We start from the raw sequence: 27,560 nt of genomic DNA, 5'->3' as shown, positions 1-27,560 counted from the left end.
TAAAATCAGTCCTTGATTATTCTCAATCAAATTTAAGCTAATGCCTCTCATGTCTACTCCCACTGTTATAAACCCCACAGTATCAACAATCATCCCTTAATATTCCAAGGGGGTTACAGACACCTTCTCCTGACCTCAATATGTGAGTAAATTTCTAAATCCTTTGCAAAGTAACCAACATCCATATGTGATTCATTTGAAATCCAAAGTCTCAAAATGATAGTTCTTCCTCTATATATAAAGCAAACACATTTCATCGCAGCAGCTTTGATGCAGTGATAACATGTATTGATGTATGTGATGACACAAAATAATATCCTTCATACACAACAGAATAAATTTTCAAAATTGGCTTGCCTTTTGACGTGCTCATTGAATAATTTGTTATGAGCACACATCTGATTTTACATGGTCAGCTGGATTTTCTGGTGAAATTGAAATCCATAAGGGACTCCAAGTTTTACCATAGGGAGGTGGGAAATTGCACAAAGGAGGCTTCTGTATGTAAGCAATTATCAGAAAACTGCTTACAAATTACAATGATAAATTGATCAGCTTGCAACCACACAAAAGCAATTGTCTGGTAAACTGAGTGCAAATAGCAATAGCTTTTACGAAGTCAGCAAAAATTTTTCTGCCTTTGGTTATAAACCCTGGCAAACTCAGCAACAGATGCAACAAAAGCCTTTTGCCAAATAATGGAGTGGAAAAATATTCCAGTATTTCATTGTTGCTATAGGGAATGGATATAAATGTGATATTCTGGCAACACATCTATCCAGATCTACCTGAGAGCCAGAAGGTGTGTTACAGACTTATTAACATTTATTTGTTGACAGTCTCTTCACTTTCATTAGGCAGGCAGCTGATGAAAATGAAGTCTAGGAGTTATAATAATCAAGGTGTTATGTTTTTAACAATGCTGTAGAGAGTGGTGTCAGCTATAGACTTAACACTAACCTTATGGCATGACCACGCACACTCAGTCCCATCCATTTGAGAATGACTCATAGCTAAAGTCTTCCTACCACTACAATCAAAAGTAAACACCAATGTACAATATCTTTCAACTGTTTCAGCAAGACACCTTCAGTCTGTTCCATCCACATCTCTGACCACTCCCTTACTGTTATAACCAACATAGTGTAGTGGTAGTGCCCTTCTCTCTTCACCAGCAGGCCTGGGTTCAAGTTCTACCTGCTCCAGAGATGTATAATCACGGCCTTGAACGGGATGATTAAAAAATTTGAAAAAAACAGTGTGGTTTCAATTCCCACACCTGCTGTGATTACTGTGAAGGACTCTACTTCTCAACCTCTCCCTTCATCTGAGACATGGTGACCCTCAGGTTAAACCACCACCAGTCAACTCTCCCTAATGATACAGCAGCCCAAAGGTCTGGTAGAACAATGGCAACTTTACCTTTATCTTTAGCCTCAGCTTCAATTCAAAGAAAGTAAATCAATATGTGAGTGAATTTACTCCAGGAGAAACTTCTCTGTTTCAGAATTTATTGATTAATAACAAAGAAGTAAAACATAAATTAAAGCCATGTGTACAACATAGCAGGTTTAAGAAATGTTAACATACATTGATAATAGCAAATGTGATGGCATAAAAATGAATGAGTTGTTAGCATTAATGTACAAAAGTACACCACTTGTGCTAATAAACAGAAGAAAAATACATCTGTTGCAACACAACAAAAAAAACTTACACTTGTGTATCAATAATACCAAGATGGGCTTTTCACAGCAATTTATATCATCTGTGAGGCTGGTGTTTCAAGACATTACTTACTGAAACAGTGCAATAAAGGAAGTGGAATAGATGGCTAAGTTATTTCAACTAGCGGGCAGACCACTGTATGCAGAATAACATTTTAATTTTTTTCCAATTCTTGTATTGCACATGGATGTCGCTGATGAGGCCAGCAGTTATGGCCCTTAAAATGAGTGGCTTCCTAAGCCATTTCAGAGATCAGTTAAGAGTCAAACACTCCGCTTTAAGTTTGGAGTCACATTTTGGCCAGACTAGGTAAGCACGGTGGATATCGTGCCTTCAAGACAGATACATCTCAAACTTCAGTGTGTCATAATTACCCACAGACTGCTAACCAATGATGGTGTTTTCTTTGGCATGATTTCATGTAGAAGCTATTTTGCAAATGCATTTCCTACTAACTACTTTTGGTGCCCTAATGTGAAGAACCCAAATGTTGTAATAATGTAAAATAGAGTGATGAACACGAATTTACAAAACAGCAATTCTACAAATGCTTGAAGAGGAAAACAATTACAGGACAAGTATAAAAAGTGGTGGGGTGGGCGGTAGTGGAATCAAGTGGACATCTTTCAAAAAGAATCACATTGCTAATGGGTCAAATGGCCACCTTCTGTGTTACATGATTCTGATTAAGGTTTACATTTGAACAGGGGAAGAATTTGATACAAGAACATTCAGCATATGTGCACTACTCATTGTGTTTCAGGTTCAGGCATGTTAAATGACTTCATGCAACAGAAAGGCATTTGGATTTGCTTTAAGCTGTCTGAAACACTGTTGTTGAACTCAATCCATATTTGCATGATTGAGGGTAAAGAAAAATTATAAGCAGAGACACGACACCATTGGTGTTGATATTGTGGTTGCTTAACCTGGTAATTGTGAGACATTCAGAAGGAAATTATAGCTCTCTATGGTCATTTACTGGAATTAGTTGCTGTTTCTTGTATGATAAATGGAAATGGCACATTCATTACCATTGAAATGGTAAATACTAACTACAAGCGAGAATAATTTATGCAATGATTTGCACTTAAATCACTGAATATCATATCACAGCTGGTACAGAGTAAAGCTTCATTTACTTTCTGTACCTATTCTTAACCCTGAAACCAGCTCCAAAGAGTGCTTCCAATGTGAATGTTTCCTTTGTCATTTAATTCATGGCAATTCTCAGTGAAACTAACCTATTTCTGAATCAACCTGTTCAGAGATGTTGTTGCACACCTCTGGAACAGGTGGCACTTGAATTTAGGCCTCCTGGCTCAAAACTAGGGTTACTACCATTACACCACAAAAGCCCTCTTAATGAAACTTCATTTTATTTAACCTATTTTTCTAATCAACCTACAAAAACAGAAGTTGCTGGAAAAGCTCAGCAGATCTGACAGCATCTGTGAAGAGAAATCAGAGTTAACTTTTTGGGTCCAGTGACCCTTCCTTAGAACTGATGGTAGCTAGGAAAATGTGGGTTTTTATGCAGAAGATAATGTGGGGGGCAGGAGGTAAGGAGCAAATGATAGGTGGGAATAGAGCCCAAAGAGAGATAACAGTTGGACAGACAAAGGCATGGATAACAATCTGGCTAGGAGGGTGAATAGCTGTTAATGGAGACTGTTAGTGGCTAACAATAGGTAGTGTGTAATGGCAGGCTATGTGGTAACAAAGCCTGGTGTGTGGGGTGGGGGCTGGAACATGAGAGAGTTCAGGCCCTAAAATTATTGAACTTTATTGACTCCTCATGGCTGCAGGGTCCCCAAGTAGAAAATGAGGTGTTGTTCTTCCAGCTTGAATTGAGCTTCACTGGAGCACTGCAACAAGCCTGAGACAGAGATGTTGGCCAGGGAAGAGAGTGGCGTGTTAATGTGGCAGGCAACAGGAAGCTCAGGGTCTTTTCTGCCGGCAGAACGTAGATGCTCTACACTTTATTTCCCCATTGTAGAGGAGACCACATTGTGAGTGGCAAATGCAGTCGACTAGATTGTGGGAAGTGCAGATAAAGTGCTGCTTCACCTGGAAGATATGTTTGGGCCCTTGGATACTGGGGAGGGAGGAAATAAATGAGCAGGTGTTACATCTTCGGTGGTTGTAGGGGAAGGTGCCGTGGGGCTGTGGGCGGGTGGCATTGGGAGTGAAGGAAGAGAGAACCAGGGTGTCCCAGGGGGAATGGTCCCTGTGGAAGGCAGATAAGGGAGGGGAGGTGAATATGTGTCTGGTGGTGGCATCTTACTGGAGGTGGTGGAAAAGGTGGCTGATGATCTTCTGGATGTGGATACTGGTGGGATGGTAGGTAAGGACAAGAGGAACCCTATTGCTGTTGCGGAAGGGAAGAGAAAGGGTGAGGGTGGATATGTGGGAGATGAGTCAGACCTGGTTGAGGGCCTTGTCGACAACACTGCTGGGGAATCCTCGGTTGAGAAAGAAGGTGAATATTTCTGAGGCTCCCTGGTCGAAGTTGGCCTCATTGGAACATATGCAATGGAGATGGAGGAACTGAGAGAATGGAGTGGAGTCTTTACAGGAAGCAGGGTGCAGCAATGTATAGTCCAGGTAGCTATGGGAGTTGGTGGGTTTATAGTGGATGTTAGTGGCCAGTTTATCCCTAGAAATGGAAACCGAGATGTCGAGGAAGGGAAGGTTGGAGTCAGAGATAGACTAGCTCTTTCGGTTTTTTCTGATCAATCTATTCAGAAATGTTATTACACACCTCTGGAGCAGGTGGGACTTGAACACAGGCCTCCTAGTTCAGGGCTAGGGAATCAACTTCTGTACCAGAAGAGGGCCCTTCAATGAAACTAACAATTCAGTACTAAATTTGACACAGCTTTGCCTTGTTAATTGTGTTCAGCCGTTTAATTATAATAACTTAATTAATTGACCCCTATGAAAACTGCAACATTACAGAAAAAACTAACAGACTAACTTTTGCAATTATGCCACTGAATTTTTTTGTTATTTATTCATAGGATGTGGGTATCTCTGACTGGGCAAGCATGTATTGTCCTTAGACCCTTCATCAGAAAAGGGGGAGGGGAAGGGGATTCTGAAATAAATAGGGAGAGAGTGGGAGGCGGATAGAAGATGGATAGAGGAGAGGATAGGTGGAGAGGAAACAAACAGGTCGAAGAGGCGGGGATGGAGCCAGTAAAGGTGAGTGTAGGTGGGGAGTTAGGGAGGGGATAGGTCAGTCCAGGGAGGACGGACAGGTCAAGGGGGAGGGATGAGGTTAGTAGGTAGGAGATGGGGGTGCGGCTTGAGGTGGGAGGAGGGGATAGGTAGGAGGAAGAACAGGTTAGGATGGCGGGTTTTGGGATGCGGTAGGGGGAGGGGAGATTTTGAAGCTTGTGAAATCCACATTGATACCATTGGGCTGCAGGGTTCCCAAGCGGAATATGAGTTGCTGTTCCTGCAACCTTCGGGTGGCATCGTTGTGGCACTGCAGGAGGCCCAAGATGGACATGTCGTCTGAGGAATGGGAGGGGGAGTTGAAATGGTTCACGACTGGGAGGTGCAGTTGTTTATATTATCAATGTGGATTTCACAAGCTTCAAAATCTCCCCTCCTCCTACCACATCCCAAAACCAGTCCAGCTCGTCCCCCCCTCCCTAACCTGTCCTTCCTCCCACCTATCCCCTCCTCCCACCTCAAGCCACACCCCCATCTCCTACCTACTAACCTCATCCCGTCCCCTTGACCTGTCTGTCCTCCCTGGACTGACCTATCCCCTCCCTAACTCCCCACCTACACTCACCTTTACTGGCTCCATCCCCGCCTCTTCGACCTGTTTGTTTCCCCTCCACCTATCCTCTCCTCTATCCATCTTCTATCCGCCTCCCACTCTCTCCCTATTTATTTCAGAACCCCCTTCCCCTCCCCCTTTTCTGATGAAGGGTCTAGGCCCGAAATGTCAGCCTTTCTGCTCCTATGATGCTGCTTGGCCTGCTGTGTTCATCCAGCCCTGCACCTTGTGGTCTCGGATTCTCCAGCATCTGCAGTTCCTACTATCTCTGATTCAATGTATTGCCCTTCCCTATTTGCCCAGAGGGCAGTTAAGAGTCAACCACATGAGTCATGAGTCATATTTAGGCCAGACCAGGTAAGGATGGCAGTTTCCCTCCCTAAAGGATATTAGTGAACCAGGTGGGTTTTACCTGAAAATCAACAATGGATTCATGGCCATCATTAGATTCTTAATTCCAGATCTTTATTGAATTCAAATTCCACCATCTGCAGTAGCAGAATCCAAACCTCGGTCCCCAGAACATTACCTGGGTCTCTAGATTAACAGCCCCGTGATAATATGACTAGGCCATTGCCTCCCCTAATGTGTAAAGCATTTGTAGTGAACATAGAACATAGAACAGTACAGCACAGTACAGGCCCTTCGGCCCACAATGTTGTGCCGAATTTTTACCTGAAACCTAAGGTCTATCTAACCTCCACCACTACCTTATACTATCATCCATATGCCTATCTGATAGCTGCTTAAATCCCCTTAATGAGGCCAACTCCACTACCCTCTCCGGCAATGGTTTGTGATGTTACTGGAAGTTTAGAAGTTCAAGTCATTCATGAATCACTTGACGGTTCCTGTGACTCAGTGATAGTGTCCCCACCTCTAGATTAGAAGGTCTGGTTTCAAGACCTAGTTGCTCTGGAAATGTGTTACACACATGTCTGAACAGGATGATTTTAAATTAAGTTGGCGATTATAGTAGATATGGGTGAAGTCTTATTGGGCATGAATGCTGGGGGTTAGAGTGAGAAATGTGGCAGAATCACACAAGAAGTCCAGCAAGGCCTATCTCAAAGTTAGAAGCAATTTACTGCATCTTTTAACCAAGATCTATATGTTGGCCTGAGGGAGCATTGAGTCCCCTATGAAGGGGAATTATTTCTTGTTAACAACCTCATTAACACCAAATCTCACCTCACTGGTGTGCAAATTCATATCCTACCACTAGCCGTGAGCAAACCTGACATGAGAATTTTCAACATGGAAATCAGAGTGGGTACAGGGCAACTTCAGCTCACTGTATGCCCCAAAAGACACCAACATCTTAGGACATGCTCCATAGGCATCATCCAGTTGCACCCTATGTCCACTGACATTAGCATTCACCATGTGCCAGCCTCTGAGAACCCCCATCTCATACTTCCAATCCACTTACAGTACGCTTTTGCATGTCAATGCTTCACTTCAAGGCATACCAGTAACTGTAATGCTGCAGTGAGGACACTGTGTGATCAGGGACACAGACCCAGCTCATGGATTTGATCAGGCTGTATCTCCAGGGTTTTGCTTACTGTCATATTGCTCTCTCACTCTGAGCCTAACTGGGTGCTCACAGCATCCCCACTTTGCTTTGCCTTTTCGTGCCTTGCTGCTCAGCTAGAAATACTAGGCTCATAGTTCTGCAGTATCCCATTGCCATTTAGCACAGACACAAGGCCAAGAAGCTTATTATAGCTGTGAGAGGTCACGCCATGGGAGATGGCTTTCAGTCAGGAGGTCCCCTGCACAGTTAGTCAAAGGCAGCCTCAAATACCAGTAAAGTAAATGAGTAGGCGGTACAGAGAATGTGCAGGGAGAGTGATGTCAGATGTTGGGCAGCAGCAAGTTGTTCCAGGAACAGCATATGGTCTAGAATTGGTTGAGATGGGCATTATAGGGGCTGGGTAGGTAATTAATGAGGGGGTTTGGTAAGTTATGGTGTGAGAGCTCACTAGGTGCCATGGTCAGAAACCATCTAAGAAACTCAATAGAACTGACACTTAACCAAAGAAATGCAAGCTTCAGTCCTACTTTTGTAATTGTGTTGGTTAAGTTATACTTAAATTTCTGGAATAATTAATTTACATGGCCAGCAATTGGCAAGTAGAATAAAATAGCACACAACTGTTTCTTTTATTTCCACCAGAAGTATTCCTTGGCAAATATATTTGTGATGATGTGCAATTCTGTTTATCCAGCTAAAACTCTGTTTATCACCAAAAGCAAGCAATTTTAACAAGTGTCCACTCCTTCAACTTCGGAGTAACTCAATTTAGAATCACTAAAAATTGCCAAATAAAACTATACTGAAGAATTCACTGTTTCATTGGAGTTCATATAAATCAAATTTTTTAGTAAATTAAGCACTTATTTGAAAGAAATATTTGAAAATATGCCTACTCATGCCTGCTTACTAAAAATGAATGCAGTCCTGAAGTAATGCAATTAGTAGATTCCTGTCAATTTTATTCTAAGTTGAGTGCATGTCCAGTTTTAATGGCAAGGACTTATCCAGACAAATTGAATATTGACCAGTGGAAAAGTATGGGGAAAACCTTTTGGGTGTAACTCACCTACAGTTTTAATTCTCCAATATTGCATGTTGATTTGACTAATTCTGCCTGGTTTATGCTGATTTGGTTAATGGAAACAAGCAGAAACCGGACCTCAGCATTTTAATCCATTATCAAGGAAGGAAAAATCCAACTAACTTCCTCATGACTTTTAAAAAAGGGATGGACGGTCCATCCAGTATTCAAGATGGCCAATCATCATCCACATAGAATCATGGAATCATAGAGCTGTACAGCACGGAAACAGACCTTTTGGTCCAACTCGCCCGTGCTGACCAGATATCCTAAATTAATCTAGTCCCATTTGCCAGCATTTGGCCCAAATCCCTCTAAACCCTTCCTATTCAAGTACCCATCCAGATGCCTTTTAAATGTTGTGATTGTACCAGCCTCCACCACTTCATCTGGCAAGTCATTCCATACACACATCACCATCTGTGTGAAAAAGTTAGGTCCCTTTTAACTCGTTCCCTTCTAACCTTAAATCTATGCCCTTTAGTTTTGGACTCCCCCACCCCAAGGAAAAGACCTTGTCTATTCACCCTATCTATGCACCTCATGATTTTATAAACCTCTATAAGGTCACCCCACAGCCTCCGACACTCCAGGGAAAATAGCCTCAGCCTGTTCAGCCTCTCTCTATAGCTCAAACCCTCCAACCATGGCAACATTCTTGTAAATCTTTTCTGAACCCTTTCAATTTTCACAACATCCTTCCTATAGCAGGGAGACCAGAATTGCATGCAGTATTCCAAAAGTGGCCTAACCAATATCCTGCACAGTTGCAACATGAACTCCCAACTCCTATATTCAATGCACTGACCAATAAAGATAAGCATACCAAATGCCTTCTTCACTATCCTATATATGTGTGAATCCACTTTCAAGGAACTATGAAGCTGCACTCCACGGTCTCTTTGTTCAGCAACAATCCCCAGGACCTTACCATTAAGTGTATAAGTCCTGCCCTGTTTTGCCTTTCCAAAATGCAGCGACTCATATTTATCTACATTAAACTCAATCTGTCTCTCCTCAGCCCATTGGCCCATCTGATCAAAACCCTGTTATACACTGAGGTGACCTTCTTCGGTGTCCACTACACCTCCAATTTTGGTGTCATCTGCAAACTTACTAACCATACCTCCTATGTTCATATTCAAATCATTTATATAAATGATGAAAAGCAGTGGACCCAGTACTGATCTTTGTGGTGTACCACTGGTCACAGGCTTCCAGTCTGAAAAGACCTCCAGGCCTCCACCACCACCCTCTGTCTTCTACCTTCGAGGCAGTTCTGTATCCAAGTAGTTAGTTATCCCTGTATTCCATATGATCTAACTTTACTAACCAGTCTACCATGAGGAACCTTGTCAAATGCCTTACTGAAGCCCATATAGATCATGGCCACTGCTCTGCCCTCATCAATCCTCTTCACTACTTCTTCAAAAAATACTCAAACAAGTGAGTGAGACATGATTTCCCACACACAAAGCCATGTGGACCACCCCTAATCAGTTCTTGCCTTTCCAAATACACGTAAATTCTGTCCGTCAGGATTCTCTCCAACAACTTGCCCGCCACCAATGTTAGGCTCACCGGTCTATCATTCTCTGGCTTTTCCTTACCATGTTCGTTAAATAGTGGCACCACATTAGCCAACCTTCAGTCTTCTATCACCTCATCTGTAGGTATAGATGAGACAGATATCTCAGCAAGGGACACAGCAATCACTTCCCTAACTTCCCCCAGAGTTCTAGGGTGCACCTAATCAGGTCCCTGGATTTATCCATCTTTATGTGTCTTAAGACGCTGTAAACAAACTAGAATCATTGAATCCCTACAATGTGGAAGCAGGCTATTTGGCCCATCCAGTCCACACTGATCCTCCAAAGAGCAGCCCACCAACCTACCCTATCCCTGTATTTCCTATGTCTAATCCAGCTGGCCTCCACATCCCTAGACACTTTGGGCAATTTAGCATGGCCAATCCAACTAACGTGCACATCTTTGGCCTGTGGGAGGAAAAGGAGCACCTGAAGGAAATCCAAACAGAGGCTAGGAGCATGTGTAAACTCCACAAAGACAGTCAACCGAAAGTGGAAGTGAACCTGGGTCTGGCGCTGTGGGACAGCAGTGCTAACCACTGAGCCACCCGATTAGAAAAAGCTCGAATTAATATACAGATGAATCTTCGGAACAATGCAATTAAAGACAGATCAGAAAAACTACCAATAGCCCAAAGATTACCTCTAGTCACCTTCCAAAATCAACCGCCCTTCCAAGTACTGTCCTCATCTGGGCCTGGCGTGCAATTTCAGAATTAGTCAAATGTGCAAATGTCCTTTTGCGGTCTGAAATGGAGATAAAGTGAAATTTCTGAAGAAGAGTTTAGACCCGAAACGTCAGCTTTCCTACTCCTCTGATGCTGCTTGGTCTGCTGTGTTCATCCAGCTCTACAACTTGTTATCTCAGATTCTCCAGCATCTGCAGTTCCTACTATCTCTCTCCAACAGAATTGTCTCTATCTTAATGATTGCTATATCTCCGATGCATTGGATGCTACAGTGACACGCATCTACAAACAATTCTAAAGAATCCTGAAACTTTCACAGAAATAGGAAACCTCAAACCTTATCACTGTGCCAATTTGATAAAGACATCACATCTCAGCGAGAAATGAAGCGTTTATTATCAGGAGATTGTTTTGAAGTGCACTCACTGTTGTCAAGTATATATACAGCAAGGTTCTGTAGACAACAAATGAATGCGTGCCCAGTTCAAGTTTTTTTTTCATAGTGTCCTGGGAGGGAGGAATGTTGCCCGAAACAGGATACTGAAATCTTGTCTTTGTTTCTCCAGGTAGTGATATGGAATCCTCTAGGACCAATTGAACAAGCAGACGTGACCATTTGTGCGTTAATACATGTTGTTGCTGCTGTTTTATTAGCCTCCCTTCAGAACTAGATTGAACTGTCAGAAGACGGGTTCAAATCCTGAACTTCCGACTCAAAGATAAAATGTTACCTACAGAACCGAGTACCTGTGAAATCTTTGCTTCGATTTGCGCCACTTCCAGCCAGCCGCTTAATGTGTGCACGGTCACAATGATGAGATGGGAGTTTTAGATAATGTCGCCCTGAATTAGCCTAAATTGTAACAGCAACCCCATCTCAAGCGCTCTCAGTTGTGCGCTGCAATCGGATATATTTCGGCATGAAAGGCATCATACCTGCTTTATATTTTGAACACGAAGCAATGCTAGAAGTTAAAGACTTTAAATGGCTTTCTGTGCTGAAGGCGCATATGAATGAAGGGTCACCGGACCCGAAACGTTAAATCAGATGTTTTTTTTCTCCACAGACGCTGCCAGACCGGCTGAGCTTTTCCAGCAACTTCTGTTTTTGTTCCTGATTTACAGCATCCGCAGTTCTTTCGGTTTTAATGTGAATGCACTTGTTTGGAACTAGTTCAACAATGCAGTTTAGTTTTGTAAATTTCTTCAATGAATTATACAGTATTGCTGTATTATAGGTAAGAGTTTTAGTTTTCCGTTGACCAACACACATGTCCACTGGATTGTGATCAGGAGATCCCCCCCCCCCCCCCCCCCTCGTATCTGCTTCGGTGTGCCAGCATTACCAACATCCGTATTCCGCTAACATCTATGAAGCGGTTAGCTCTAGCTGAAGCAGGTAGGACCAGCTGATCTGGTAGTTATAAAGCAGACATGGTCTAACGATGAGTCTGTGAAGATCTCGAGATTTCTTATCTAACCCCGAGTTATTAAAATTGACTAACTACAGCTCCACAGAGTAGAATAGAAATCCAACGAGGGATCTTCAATTGAGCAATCCATGAGCAATACATTTAAACATTAACTCATTGTGGATGCACAGAAAAACACTTTAAATATTAGTCAGGGATCTCAGCAATATCAAAGATACAGGAAGCCACTTGACTCCTTTCTCACTCGATCCCATACCCTCATGCACTTGTACCGACAGGGCATTGTAAGGGTGTCAGAAAATAGTTTGCGATGAATTTTCCCTCGCGCTGCATCCAGGTAGAGCTCCCATCTGGGTTTCAATGAATTGCCGGGATCAACAATAGTGGTGTGTTGAGCAGAATTGATTATTGGATGCAGCTACAACAAGCACAAGCCTCGGACAAGAGCACAGCCCTGCGGTTATTGGAAATCTGAAACAAAAACAGAGAGTGCTGGAGAAACTCAGCAGGTCTGGCAACCTCTGTGGAGAGAGAAAAATAGAGTTAATGTTCCGAGGAAGGGTCACTCGACCCGAAATGTTAACTCTGATTTCTCTGCATAGATGCTGCCAGACCTGCAGAGCTTTTCCAGCGATTTTTGTTTTCGTAAACGTTTCGAGGCCGGTTTGAGTCTACTTCAGAACTGAAGAACAGTGACAGTTCAAGAATAGTTCAGAAGAAGGGTCACTGGACTCAAAGCTCTGTTTCTCTGTCCCCGGGTGCTGCCAGACCCACTCAGTTTCAACTGTACTTGCAGTATTTTGATTTTATTTCATGTAATTCCCCAGTGTGGCAATAATCCAAGTAAAGCCCCAAAGATCAAGATGTTGAGCAAACCTGTAGTTGTAATTGTAATTAACAGCATATCAGACTCTTGAAAATAAATTGGCAAATGTTTCTTGCTTTGGATAGAACATTAAGATGATAGATTATACATTTTAAAATTATTTTATCACATTGTGTCCATAAACAAGCGCGATCTCGGGAAGACTGCGCTGCAGATCTCATCTATTCCCCTGTATTCAAAGCAACGCTCCCTTCTGTTTCAGTCACTGAATACAGGGCAGCTCCAGTGGGCATGTGGACGTGCTGTTTGGGAGTGTAGTCAGCGCTGGCAGGTAGGTAGATGAAACACTATCTGAATAAACAGACTGTGCTTTTGGAGGTCAGAACATCTGGCGAGGCACCCTGGCCTCTTACAGTACCATCCTCAATTCAGAACCAAAAACAGACAGTGCAGGAGAAACTCAGCGGGTCTGGCAGCATCTGTGGAGAGAAAAACAGGAGTTAATGTTTGCGGTGCAGATTCCCATCCTGGCTGCGGCTATCCGATAGAACAGGACCTCATTAAAAATAAAATTCAAACACCTAATTAGGACATGAACTTGCAGTTACTAGGATTATTGATTATTAAGTCCATGTTGTCAAATCTAAACTCATTTGGAAAAACGTGTGTATTTTTCATACGCTCTTCTCTGGAATGGTATAAATGAAGTTGTCTTTGTATTACCCATGAAATGAATGGAACACTTAAGTTGTTGTAGCCGAACATTTTACAACCTCTGCTAATGCAAATAGAAAATGTCACCTTTGGACGCGGCAAGAGATGGTTCATTTTAGTCGTGAAGGAGGAGGGGGTGGGTGGGATAACGAATTAATTCAAATGTTGCAAGAGCGGTGCTGAGTAAAAAAAATGTTTTGAACATTCATTCGTTTGGCCCAGAGCCCGCTTTCCTCACCAAGGAAGCTTATGAATCATTCTGTTTTGATTTGAACTGAGTCATGGCTGTGATGTCAAGAAGCTGTGTGTGTGTGTGTGTGTGTGTTTGTATAAATAATCCGTTCTCCTGCACCGAACAACAGAAGCATCCCTGGGAGCCAGACGTCTCCGATCGTGCCTGCTGTGCTCCCAACATGATGCTGATCAGAGTTGTGTTGAGTGTTGCTTTGCTGGCACACAGCTCCTTCAGTGCGCCGATGACTCCTCCATTGGTGACATTCCCAGGGGAGCAGAACGTGACCGACGCCGAAATGGCAATGGTAAGATTCTGGCTTGATTCAAACTTTAGTTAACACACTGAGGAGTTGTGGCTTTGCCGGAGTGAGAAGAAAATCCAGGACTTCTAGATGTAAAAGGTAGGAGAAGCTGGATGTCTGCAGGAGGGTAGGCAAGAAAATATGCTCTATAGCAACTTCACCAGACAAGTGGGTTCACCCTGTGCCAAACTGACCCAAATAACCTAAGAGGGACAAGTAACGGCTCACAGAGGCATGCTACAGGGTTTGATTGCCCATGAGAGGTTATTGAAATGTTAGGAAGGTTATACAAAATCCATGGTCCCAGACACATCAAAAAACCCGGGATAACTAAAAGAGGCGCAAATAATGCTCCAAAATGGAAGGGGAACCAAAGCAATTTGAAGCAGGGAAATGGTGTGTTGGTGTCTGGATTTTTTAGCATTGCTGTGTCACCAAGATAGCTGAAGTACTTCTGATTTCAACTGAACTTAAAACAATTTAGTTCTCTGGCAATCAGAAACTTTTAAACTAAATTTTGTAGAATTAGACTGAATGTAAAGTATAGCAAATGACCATTCCATAGTTGGGTCTATGAGAGTGTTTATGCTCCCCATGAGCCTGTTCACGTGATCCTGTCAATAATGTTTTATCAAGGATTACCTGAATGATAATGAGGATGCACTTTGTGAAGACAGCTTTGCAGTCAAGTTATGAGAACATAGAGTTGTCATGGCAGTCTTGAGCCATTCAAGTAAAATAAAATTCTGATTTGGCCCTGATCATTACTAAATTGGTTAATCTCATCTGAGTAGTAGTTGAGTGTACAATTCGCCTTAGCAGCATTAACCAAGACTATCTAGATTGCTGCTTGCTTGTTGTAAAAGCCCTCGTACATGGGTTCTGATTTGGATGTGATCTGAGCTATTGTTGTGTCTCCCCTCTTACAGACCTAAATGACAATAAGTGCGTTATGTTTATTTAAAATTCCAGCTGAAATGGCACCTTGAGAGGAACAGCAACAAAAGTGTTCTGGACCCTGATGGGTGGGTTATACTCAGCTGTTTGATTGTATCAATTTGTTAAAGCTGAAAAATCCAGTAGTTATCTAATGTAGAAAAGCAGAGGACTACACAAAATTCTTCAATGAGGTCCAGGAATTATGCTATGTGACAGACTGTATCATAGTTACTCATTCCAGCTGTTCAGCAATTTCAACATCGTTACATAATTTGTTAATTGAATATTTAGTTCCAAACAAGAATTTTCTTCCCCAGTTAAATGAATAATTTGATCAGTAATTCTGAGAATCAATTGCCTTTTTTTTTACTTACTTTGCTAATAGTTTTTAGATTTATTTGGGCCATAATAAAATGGCAAAAGCTGTGCATTTCAGGAGTCTTGTTCAGAACTTCAACTCAGGTGTCCTGTGAGCAAGATATAAAATTGTTTATTTTACATTGTAAGACTTGTCTGGGCACAATTAGGTTCTTCCGCATGAGTCCTGCACTGTCGACTATAATTTGAAGTCTAACCTGCTTAGCTTTGTGTAGCCCAGTCACCAGAAAGACATTATACCAGGACCCAATGGCACTGGTACAGATTTTCAATGGGATAAAAACAATTTAATTTCTATCACACTTCCCCTGTAGGTTGAGCTGATATGTGGACTGTCAGGTGTTGTGCTGACATATACTGATTGAGAAAGTTTAAGTCAGACTAGCAGGAGGAAGTGCTATAGTTGGACTCAATAACCTTAAACTCAAGAAGGGAGACATTCAACAAATATTCCCATTCTTGGTTATTATGTTTAAAATTTTGCTGGAAAGTATACATACGTGTGCATGCCTATGAACATGTGTGTGTGGCTGTATAAGCTGTTCCTTCAAGAAAGGAGGCAATTAAGAATACTAGTGATAAAAATAAAAGGATGTGACTCCAGTATTTGATGCTCAATAGAGTTAGTAGCATTCCATATTAATTCTGACTCCAATAGCATTGCCAGTATCTAAATCACTTTAACCTTTTGGGTCTGATTGATTCACAGGACTACTTGAAGAGGTTTGGGTACCTGAATTTGGAAAACACAGGCAATGCATTGATCAGTCTCCAATCAGCCATCATAAAAATGCAGAAAACCTTGGGCTTGCCTGTAACAGGAGAACTGGATAAGAGCACAATCACTGCCATGAAGCAGCCTCGATGTAGTGTTCCTGATGTTCTGAACTACAAAACATTTGATGATGAGAAATGGGACCACACTGATTTAACTTACAGGTAAGCACAGAATAAAGAGTTGCTTAAATTGAAGAAGCAGGACTGAAATATGTTAACTAGGAGCAGGAATGGGCCATTTGGTCCTAAAAGCTTGCTCCACCGTTCAATATGAACATGACTGACCTTCTACCTTAATGCAATATTCCCACATTGTCCCCATGCCCCTTTGATGCCTTATGTTGCTTTGTTGCTAACTTTGCTTTTTATTTAATGGAGTCATATTTTCCCCAAACAGAGTTACAGGCTACACCCCTGACTTGGACCCATCTGTTGTTGATGATGCATTTGCTCGTGCCTTTAAATTGTGGAGTGACATCACTCCATTGACATTCACTCAAATCTACAGCGGCGAAGCAGACATCATGATTCGATTTGGCAGAGAATGTAAGTAGACAAACACAATAGCATCTCAAGTGTTAACATTCCTATATTCCACCAGTTCTGCTCAGTCTGATTTTATGTTTTCATTCATGGAATGTGCACAGCACTGAAAAGGCCAGAATTCAATACCCATCTCTAAATCTAACCTTGCTAGGCCATTTAAGAGGCAGTCAAGAGTCAGCCACTTTGCTGTGGATCTTGGAGTTATATTTGGCCCTGGTAAAGGCAACAGATTTTCTTCTCCCCCCTAAAAAATTAATGAACCAGATGGATGCTTAAAATAATCTGGAATTGTCATCCTTGTTAATAGCTTTTAATTGCATTTGGATTCCTTTGCTGTCCTAGACAGATTTGAACTCATGTTCATGTCTCCAGCTCATTAAGCCAGCTGTGAGAATTTTAGTCTGGTAGCACAACTACTATGCCATGATGCCCCTATCATATGATGTTGATGTGGGCAAGTTAACTAAAATACTTGTTTTCTTCCTCAGTCCAAGTGAAGCAAGCTAAATAATTTTTAAATTAGTTGTATATTTGAATACCAACTGAAATATCACTAGGTTGTTTTCCAGCTGTCTCACTCAATGCTTGTTTTCAGCACTTATGGAGTTCTAGATCTCTGCTCACAATTATATTGTTTATGTGTCTCAATTGAAGGGCATGGAGATTCATATCCATTTGACGGGTACAATGGTCTCCTGGCACATGCCTACCCACCTGGCAAAAATGTCTACGGCAACCTGCATGGTGATGCACATTTTGATGATGATGAGTTCTGGACCTTGGGGAAAGGAGCAGGTAACAAATATTAATGATACCAAGGGGCGTGGGGATAGCATAGAAAAATGGTGTTGAGGTAAATGATTATCCATGATCTAGAATGGCAGAACAGACTTGAAGGGCTGAATGGCCTTCTTTCTGTTCTTACGTTCTGACAAATGCAATGACTCCACAAATAACGTTTCACTTATTTTTCCTCCTGACCTGTGTGTTCACACTGTAGCGATCAGGAATGTTGATTTACTGAGGGGGTGTTGGGAATTCTTCCTCCTCCATTTCTGATCCTAACGTTTTAAACTTTCTCCTGGTAGCTGTTAAAACCCATTTCGGCAATGCTGATGGAGCTTTCTGCCACTTTCCATTTACATACAATGGGAACACATACAAAGCCTGTACTTCAGATGGGAGAGACGATGGGTATTTTTGGTGTGCAACGACTGCAGACTATGACAAAGACCAGAAATACGGCTTCTGCCCACATGGACGTGAGTAATTTTGACCTGTAGGCTCCTTGCTAATGTGTAGTCTCAGTTTTCAATTCAACCTTCTGTTCCAATTGCTATCAAGCTGATCTGTTGTAAGGCAGTTTCACCTGGAATGAGGTCAAACTTGTGACTGCTGACACATTAAGAATATTTCAACACAGTGTTGAAAAACTGAAGTCATTTTCAGCTCCAGGATTTTAAATGCACCGTCAGCAGTGTTCTATGGGCTGTCGTGCTCACCACTGTTGAAATTATGGGAGAACCCAGGCCTGCAACTCACCATGGAACAGTTTTGCTGACCTCATCCTCTTTAAGTACAGGAAACTACAAGACCTTTTGGTTTTGTGCAGTAAAGGAAAATCACTATTGGCCTAACTAGAAGAAGCTCTTGTACTGAACAAGAAGCAGTTTATTGCATACAAGCATCTAATTACAAGCTAAATTAGACAGTACTACAGAGACTACATGGTGGACTTGGATGTTTTGCTTTACTTGTCCAAGATCCTAAGGTACATGACATCATTTTGGTATGTGGTGTTTAAGGCGCTCCTCTGTATTAACACCTTCAGACCCTTACGCCCTTATACAACCAGCAGAAATAAATCACTGACTATTGTAAGATATGGTTGAATAGTTTAAGCAGCCAAATAGAATCTATTGAGCTGTTATAGAGAAGGTAAGTGCCCAGGGCTTTCAGGTGTCAGTAAATCTCCGATATCCCAGGGCCCCAAGTCCATTGCTGAAAACCTGATCACACCCAGGGGACAGCAGAGAAACTACACAATAATTTGAGTCAAGGGAGGAATAACACTAACTGAAGAACCATTTCTGATCACTGCACTGAGCCATCTGCTATAGAGTCCATGCACGTGGTTGGACACATTAGAGATCATTGATACCTGTAGAAGGGCCTTCAAAAGAAAACCTGGAGGGAGAAGTGAATTTTGAACTCCCAGACCAATGCAAAATTTGTGTCATTATTTGACCAAAATGACTACTGCCGCCATTACATATGGGTTGATTCCAGAATTACTATTCTTATTCATTGCAGAGCTCTGTAAAGGTTTAATAGTATCAGAATTACAGTTTGTTCACTGGCATACTATTTAAATTTTTATTTTCTCTTCACTTTTGTCCAGGGCTATACACCTTTGGTGGTAACAGCGACAATTCACCTTGCGTGTTCCCCTTTATATTTGATGGGAACAGTTATGACCAGTGTACAACTGAGGGACGTACGGATCGCTACAAATGGTGTGCCACCACCAGCAACTTTGACGTGGATAAAAAATATGGCTACTGCCCCAGTCCAGGTACTTATTCATAGTTAGAAAACTTTGTCAATAATCAATAGTCTGTTTTGCCAGATAGAATGTTGTATGCAGCTTGGGGTTTTTATTTGACTGAAAGAAACAAAATAGCAGATTTTCTTTGGAAATGAGCTTTTTCTAGAGAATGGGTGAGTTAGTAGTTTGTGATGCTGGTCAAATAACCAGTGACATTCATTGTCGAGTATTATACATAAAGAAGTGTGACTTGACTTAGGCACTAGAAAGTGCTGATTCCTTTGGAATGTCTCTTCAGTGCGTATCGACACCTACCAAGAGACGGAGAGAAAACTGGAAAGAACTTTAACAAATGGACTGTGATAAAACTATTGATTGGTTTTAGCACAGAAAGAAGCCATTCAGCTGGTTATGTCTGTGCCAGTTCTCCACAAGCACAACTCAGCTGATGCCACTCCTCTACCCTTTCCTGGTAGCCTGCAATTATACTTTTCCCTTCAGTTGCCTATCCAATTCCCTTTTGGAAACCATGAATGAAATTGCTTCCACCACAAACTCAGTCAGTGCAAACCAGGTCCTAACCACTCACTAGCTAAAAGTGTCTTTTGCATTTCCCCTTAAACTGGCGCCCACTGGTTCTGAAATGATTCCAGATATTGGTTTTATTTTTCTTGCAATGAAATCTCCGAGGAGCAAGGGCATTAGAAATAAAGGTCAGGGCTAAGAACTTGTTATCCAGCTCATCAATGCTGCCCCTCCACTGTTCCATCTTGCCTAACCTGGATCTTTTTTTCTCCTAACTTTTTGGCTCCATTATCTTTCTGGCAGAATATTCCAAATATTCATTTGCCCTGGGCAAAAAAATGTGTTTGCTGCAATCTGATTTAAATCACTTTTCACTCATTTACATTTTTGTCCTACTGGCCTTGTGGATTTTGAGGTTTCATTATGGATTGGTACTGACCTTTCCCTGATTTTATCTCATGGTGCAAAATGTTTTTCTTGTAGCTGATGCTGTGATTGCTGGAAATTCTGATGGAGAGTTATGTTCATTCCCTTTCACATTCCTTGGCAAAACATACGATGCTTGCACCACTGATGGCAGATCAGATGGGCAGCTCTGGTGTGCAACCACCAGTGACTTCGACAAAGACAAAAAATGGGGTTTCTGTCCAAATGCTGGTAACTATGTTAACTTTTCCATCTTTTGTCAATATTGGTCTACTTTTCCATCACTGTTCTGTGGTACTCAAAGCAAAAATGTCATTTCCGTAGTCAAGTAGTTGGACTGCTGATTCCCAACTGTAGCTGTATTAAACAGAAATTGCTGGTAAACTCAGCAGGTCTGGCAGCATCTGTGGGAAGAAAGCAGAGTTAAGGTTTCGAGTCTGGTGACTCTTCATCTTTGAGTTAAGCCGAGTTCAAAGGTTCAGCCTCCAGTCATATTCCAGTATTTCTTGCTGAAATATGGCTGTATTTGGATTTTAGATGAGGAAATTCTATACAATTACAACATTTAAAAGGCATCTGAATGAGTACATGAATAGGAAGGGTTTAGAGGGATATTGGCCAAGTGCTGGTAAATGAGACTAGATTAATTTGGGATATCTGATTGCATGGATGAGTTGGACCGAAGGGTCTGTTTCTGTGCTGTATATCTCTATGACTCTATGATTCAAAGTGGATTGGTTTTAGTTGTGTTTGCCTTACCCACATTTGAAAGGTCTTAAAGCAATCACTGGTAAGATTCACCTACTGCAAAGTGTCTACTCAGATAATGTGATCAAGCAATAGCATCATCCTCGGAACTATAAAGCCAACATGTGTTAGACTGGAACTAGTCAGGTCGATTGCAGTGGTCAGTTTTGATCATGAATTTCCTTAAGTTTATATTTTCATGTCTTTGCGAGTTGATTTTTCTCAGGATGAGAGTCACGTGACAAGTAACATTTAAATGAATAACCAATTTATGCATGTTCTTATGCAGGGTACAGCATCTTTTTAGTGGCAGCTCATGAGTTTGGACATTCCCTGGGGCTAGATCATTCCACTCTCAAAGATGCTCTGATGTACCCGATGTACAGCTATAAAGAAAACTTCAGGCTATTGAGTGATGATGTTGCAGGAATCCAGCATCTCTATGGTATGACTGGTTTATTGCTTCATGCTAAAAGACAGTTGCTCTAAACCTTTCAGTGAAATACAAAGATATTGCTAGTACGAAGTAGACATGCTCATATGACCTTGTTCTGAACACAGGACGGAAATCTGGCCCAACATCATCCACCCCTACATCAATGGCACCAATTTCAACATCTGTGCCTATTACTACCATGGCCACGACCACCACCACCACTGCCACAACCACTACCACCACAATCGAGCCAGGTGCAGACATCTGCAAAGTGGATATTTATGATGCAATTGCAAGCATAAAGAAAACGCTTCATTTTTTCAAAAATGGGTAAGTAATGATAACTTCAATCCACAACATTCAAATTTGTGGAAGCAGAAAGAACTTGCATTTTTAAGTGGCATTGATCTCAGAGAGAAGCCATTGGATCATATGAACAAAAGTAGGGCCTTTCAGTTTCTTCTTCCCTTCAATGAAACTATGGCCATGTCATCGGTCATGTAACTTCATTGACCCACCTGGACTCCACATACCTTAGTCTTTTGCATACAAAAATCTGTCATTGCCAATATCATGAACTGAGCTAGTGTGTGCTTTTTATAGGTGAGTTTCAAACTTCACTAAGAAGTGCTTTGTAATTTTGCTCCTGAATGAACAGGCTTTAACTTTTAGCCTATAATTCTTGTCCAAGACTCTCCACCAGCTGTCTCCTACTTTCCTATTAACTTTTTTCAAAATTCTAAAAGTCTCAATTAGTCTTCTCTATTCAAGGGAATATTTTATAATCTCCATATACTAACCCTTGGAACTCTGGCAACATTCTAGTGAAGTGGCAATGCATTCCTTCCAAGGCCAATATATCCTCCCCCAAGGTACAGTGGGGGAATACCCAAGTACATGTTGGGTATTATTCCATCTAATGTTATTTTCACATTTTCTAGAAACGTCTGGAAGTTTGCATCAGCAAAGAAAGTCATCAAGGGACCAATTCCAATTGCAAAGATGTGGCCAAAAGCTCCTTCCAAAATTGATGCTGCCTTTGAAGATATGAGTACAAATAGAGTCTACGTTTTCTCAGGTTTGTCTGAATTAATAACAAAGGATAATTCTCGGGCCAATATTTTGGCTACACAATTAACAAATTCTGAGGCAAGCTTCATGTAAAGGAGCAAGGGTGCAGATGAACCATTCTTTTCTATAGTTTAGGAAAATTGCTGCAAGATAAGAGCTCAGCTTTCCATAAATAAATGTGAATAGATTTTACATTGGATTTGGCAGAAAAACAGAACCTTTGGTAACCATTGATCAGCGAATAGTTCAAAACAAAGCCAATTTCTGAGTTAGTTCAGTAACAACAACATTTCGGTCTTTAAGGTTGTCATACATGTACAGACATATATGAAATCCACAACATTCCTTCCAAGAATTTGACTACTAGCTGTTAGTTATATAAATCCATGGGATGTGGGTGTTGCAGGCCAGGCCAGCATTACTGTCCATTGTTAATTGCCCAGAAGGCAGTGAGAGATAACCACAATGCTGTGGATCTGGAGTCATATGTAGGCCAGACCATGTAAGCACAGCATTTTCTTGCACTGACCATCACTTTTTTTTAAATCACTACCGATCAATGAAAAATGGCTACATCTGCCTTTGTCCAACTGAATCTCTGCTTAAGTGTTATCTCAATATCTTGTCCACTTATGAGATCAATCACTACTCATTCAATTTGCTTGCAAGAGAACTCATTTTTTCAGTGAAACATATTCGTCTAAAATGTTCTGTTTGCAATGTTACCAAATGAGCAATTGATGCCTCTGTTTACACTTCTAATTTAGACATTAATTTGTTTATTTTAAATAGTTTGATACCACACTTAAGAAGCAGATAGAGGAACGTTATGCAAATGTTGTTTTCGTTCATTCATTGCTGATATACATTTCTAAGCTAAATAACTTTAAACTCTTCCTAACCAATGTAATCAACAGAAACTAAACTGTTCCTTTTTATTTCTCCCCATAGGGAGATCATACTGGGTATTTTCTGGCACTAGTATTGAGCCAGGCTATCCCAAGGACATCGGCAAACTGGGCATTGATACCAATGTTGAAAAGATAGTTGGTGCAGTTATGAAAGGTCCAAACAAAGTGCAACTATTTGGTGGACAGAAGGTTTGGAGGTGAGCAAAATGTGATTAGAATTAAGAATTTAGGCCAAGCTCAATCAAGTATGATTATTTTTCTTTATTAAAGGTACTATATAATTGCAAGATTTTTTAAAAAGAATATTGTACTATTACAAACTTTATATCAACCTCTTTACCATTTCCTTACTCTTTACCTTTTATTATTCACTCATGGGACATGGTCCTTACCTCTTTGTTCAATGCAAGAAAAGGCAAGCATTGTAAACAATGGAATGTTTGGAATTAATGTAGATGTAAAGATATTTGCAACTTGGAACTAACATAAGAAATTTGCGAGAGCAGCAGAGAAGCTTCACTGTTGTAGTAGACATCTGTGAATTCATGGTGTCAAATGTGGAGGACACTAATCTATTATTTCTGCATATTTTTGTTTAGAGTAAATTGCAAATTGTACTTAATGTTTATGGCACTTATAAATGGACCAGTTACACTTGCAATGAACCTAATAGAGTGTTTTTAATTTGCCATTCAGGCTCGATATAGCAACAGAGAAAGTTGATAGGATCAGTCCAATTTATGACAGGTTCCAGCACATTCCAGTTGATGCTAATATTGTCTTCATGCACAAAAGTAAGTTCATCAGATATCTTACCGTTTTGAATGCCAAATAGAGTGGTACAGTCCAAACCTTTTGACTGGTTGAATTTGTCAATCACAAAAGAAGCCACATGTAATAGATACAAGATGTACAATTTAATGTGTCATTTTGTACTCCAACATTGTTAGACATTGGTAACAGCATTGTACCTACTGAATGTGTTCTCCCAAGACATGTTACAGCATCTGTTATAGGAATTTTTGAAATTGCTATAGATATTCTTGATTTTGTTCTGGGTGTCCTCTGTTTTAACAGTAAATAAATAACTACCATACAGCATGAATGTCCAGAGGAGGTTCCTAGTTTAAAAAATTAATCCTGTTGTGTCCAAGTTAATCTGTGAACCATATAGACACTTGCAGTTCAGCCCATAACTCTTAAGATAACTCAGTTTCAGTTGCATTGATAATTCATGTTGGCCTGTATTGCCTGGGTGCAAGAGATCTGGTGGATTAGTAAAGACTACCTTATTGCTCCTCCCTTATTGATGGATAAATCCCAACTCCAAATACCTAGATCAGCAGTTTGGTGTTTCTGTAAATATAGGAAAATTCATTTTAACTATCTATGCTGCCCAGCTGACTACATGGTAGAAAGGCAAAAAGCTCCTATGCTCCTTCAGCAAATGTTTGCTCAAATGTACAATTTAAGTTAGAAGAAAAGCTAAGACTTAATGAAAAGTAATCATATTTGCTTTTGATTGACAATATTTTCAAATCTTTCAGTGCATAAGGAGACAATTTCGTCCATTGTGCATGCGTTATCTCGTTAAATGATATATCCAATTAGACCCATTCCCAAACTCTTTTGCACAACTCTGTACTTTCTACTTTGTCTGTTGAGGTATATATCCTATTCCTTTTCAAATTTACTATTAAATCTGTTCCAAATGCCCTTTCCGGCAGAGCATTTCAAATCAAAACTTGCTACATAATAAATTGTGTCCTAATCTCCTGTACCCTTTTGCAGTTATCTTAATTCTGTATTGTCTTGTTACTGATCATTCCCCAAGGAGACCAGGTTCTCCTTATTTACATTATTGAAAGCCTGCCTAAATTTAAGCACTTCAGGAAGTGAAGTCTCTCAGTGCTATGTACTTCTGGTAAATCTTCTCTCCATATCTAAAACTTTGCTATCCTTTCTCAAGCAATTCTAAGGCTACTCGCTACTAATTATGTGAACCACATAATACTACACACGAATGTCACCCCTATCCATTGTTGCTGTACAGCACAGGCTGTTACCTATATAGAGATAAAACTTATAATATTATGAAAAATTGTGCCTTGACATAGTACATCATGAAACAAATGCATATGTGAGCTACTAGACGAAGACAAGAGATGACAGAACAAGGAACAAATCAACAAACACTGCATACTCAAACTACTGGGCTTATGCTTAACAAAACACTTTATATTCAACGGCAAGATGTACAGCTCACAGGTGCAGAAAAGAATGTATATATAGTAGGGCTCTATTGTCCCTAGGTTACTGATAAATTCACTGCTCCTGTACTTTTTGAGTCTAGTCAAAGTAGCGAGCTTGTCAAGGAATTACCACTAGAGGCCCTGCCAAATTTCTGAACGTGGAATCTGTTCCATGAAAAATGTTTTTGCAACTGGTCGCCCAATAATGACGCCACGGTGGATGCAGTACGTCATTGTATACCAAGGACATGAGACTGTGGAGACAGTAAACAGCAAACAGCAAATCACAGACACACACAATGTAATCTTTGCTTTTGTGATATGATTTATCACCTTTCCAATTCATTCTCTTTCAGTGAACACCTACTTCCTGCGAGATAAGTACTTCTGGAAAATGGACATGTACAATCGAGTCACTTTTGTCGGATTCATCAAGAGTAACATTCTGAATTGTAAAGAATAAAACTTTCAATCTCAGGAGCAGCATTATCTCGAGGAAGAATTGTTGTTTAATTTATTGTGTTTACATTATTCTGCCACATTTTGGGATCACAGTGTAATCCTTCAGTTTACATTTGCTTTCCATGTTACTGGGTTTGTTCTTGAAGGATAAGAAATCTGTGCAAAATATTTTGCAAAGGAGAAAGGGTGAAATTACAAAACCCAGTTACCTTGAATCTGCAACTGAATTAAAGGATTAGACAGCAACCAACAGTATTTTTTTTAAAATTCATCAAGTATAAGAGATAAATATATTAACACTTTTGATTGCATGAATTTTTACTCAGGCTGAGTCAAAGTGCCTGCTGGACAATCTAAATCTAGAACTTCATTTGTTGTGTTCATTCTACTTGCAACTAATGTTAAGGCACAACATTGTGACATTCTGTCCAAGGCATAAATGTGAAGCAGATGCAAATCCATATGAGACAAAAAGAAGGAAGGATGTGCTCCAGTTGTCACTGGAACACATTTGCTTATTTTACTATCAGCTGTAATAGGATTGACCACAACAGAATGAACAAGACTCAAATGTGTCTTTTTTTAAAGATAGTGGGAAAGAGAGTATCCTAATGGCGACTGTTATTTGTATTGTTTACGCAAGTACAGATAATGTTTATATCTTATACAAGATTAATTATTTATTCTAATTTCAATGTTTATTTTTTCTACTTGGGGACAATTTTTGGATAGATTTTCCTAGGACGTTTGGCAATGTAGAGTCCAGCTGTTGATCGGTATCATGGACAGTTGCCTTGTAATGTCGATCATGCTATTTGTGTATCTTACTGGTGCTGCTCTGCATTGGTGTGTTTACAACTATTGTCACTCCTGCCAATAATGCCACCAAAAAGCAGGCAAACATATGATCACAACAGTTATCAAAATAGCTTGATGATCAGTGTTTTGCCATGATTGCAATGAACTTGAGAAGAGGCCTTTGTACAACTTGCATTGACTGTTGGATTGAAAAATGTGAACACTTTGATATTGGTCTCTCATCACTGATTATCATCTCAGCACACATTGGTCAGGACAGTACAAAACAAGACTTTTGATTTATTGTTTCTGGAGTTACTAATGTAGCTTTGCTTTACCACAATAGTGTTATTAAAATGGACATACGTCCATCGCGATGATTTAGTTGTTATATTAAAATGTCTTATGTATAGTTGGTTTGGGGCTTCTCTTGCTATACTGACTATAACATCCCTTGGTATGGAAAAGAATTTCCATGTAACATTTCTAATGCAATTTAAAATGAATTAATTTAAAGTTTAAACATTGTAATTGAAATAAATTATTGTAAGTTTGAATGCTTCTAATAAATTGCTTGTTGCATTTCATAATGTGGTTTTCTTGATCATTGTGTGCATGTGAATTGTGATGCATATTGGTCACATCCGTGCTATCCTGCAAAGCTGACCCTCCATTCAGTGAGTGGTGATGAGATGGAACTTGCTGTCTGTAGGGGTGGTGCAAGCAGGGTTAATCAATAATTTCAAAAAGAAATTAGGTGGGAACATGGGGAAATAAAGCTATGGAAATAGAACAGGGAAATGGGAGTG

General features: G+C 40.6%; 1 protein-coding gene and 1 long non-coding RNA gene across 2 annotated transcripts in view; one reads left to right on the top strand and one right to left on the bottom strand.

Annotated features, from left to right (window-relative positions):
* Positions 1-10,847, bottom strand: part of LOC125485483 — a 137,395-nt gene extending 126,548 nt beyond the window's left edge. The window contains exon 1 of the long non-coding RNA XR_007264208.1: positions 10,381-10,847. This is a non-coding gene — a long non-coding RNA (uncharacterized LOC125485483). The remainder of the gene's footprint in view (positions 1-10,380) is intronic.
* A 2,900-nt stretch (positions 10,848-13,747) lies between these two features.
* Positions 13,748-27,338, top strand: mmp9 (matrix metallopeptidase 9). Its single transcript, XM_020512793.2, has 13 exons — positions 13,748-13,938; positions 15,962-16,191; positions 16,427-16,575; positions 17,230-17,370; positions 17,664-17,837; positions 18,977-19,150; positions 20,132-20,305; positions 21,111-21,266; positions 21,383-21,587; positions 22,199-22,335; positions 23,280-23,436; positions 23,936-24,033; positions 25,848-27,338. The coding sequence occupies exons 1-13, from the start codon at positions 13,813-13,815 to the stop codon at positions 25,952-25,954; spliced, it is 2,028 nt and encodes a 675-aa protein (XP_020368382.1). The 5' UTR covers positions 13,748-13,812; the 3' UTR covers positions 25,955-27,338.
* The last annotated feature ends 222 nt before the right edge of the window (positions 27,339-27,560 follow it).

The sequence above is a fragment of the Rhincodon typus genome, chromosome 19 (genome assembly GCF_021869965.1).
Source record: "Rhincodon typus isolate 14 chromosome 19, sRhiTyp1.1, whole genome shotgun sequence".
NCBI lineage: Eukaryota > Metazoa > Chordata > Chondrichthyes > Orectolobiformes > Rhincodontidae > Rhincodon > Rhincodon typus.
This window is presented reverse-complemented; position numbering and strand designations above follow the sequence as displayed.

Coding starts and splice junctions, on each gene's coding strand:
- mmp9 (XM_020512793.2), top strand. CDS start 13,813: ATGATGCTGATCAGAGTTGTGTTGAGTGTTGCTTTGCTGGCACACAGC. Junction 17,371..17,663: donor GACCTTGGGGAAAGGAGCAG/GTAACAAATATT, acceptor TTCTCCTGGTAG/CTGTTAAAACCCATTTCGGC. Junction 17,838..18,976: donor CGGCTTCTGCCCACATGGAC/GTGAGTAATTTT, acceptor ACTTTTGTCCAG/GGCTATACACCTTTGGTGGT.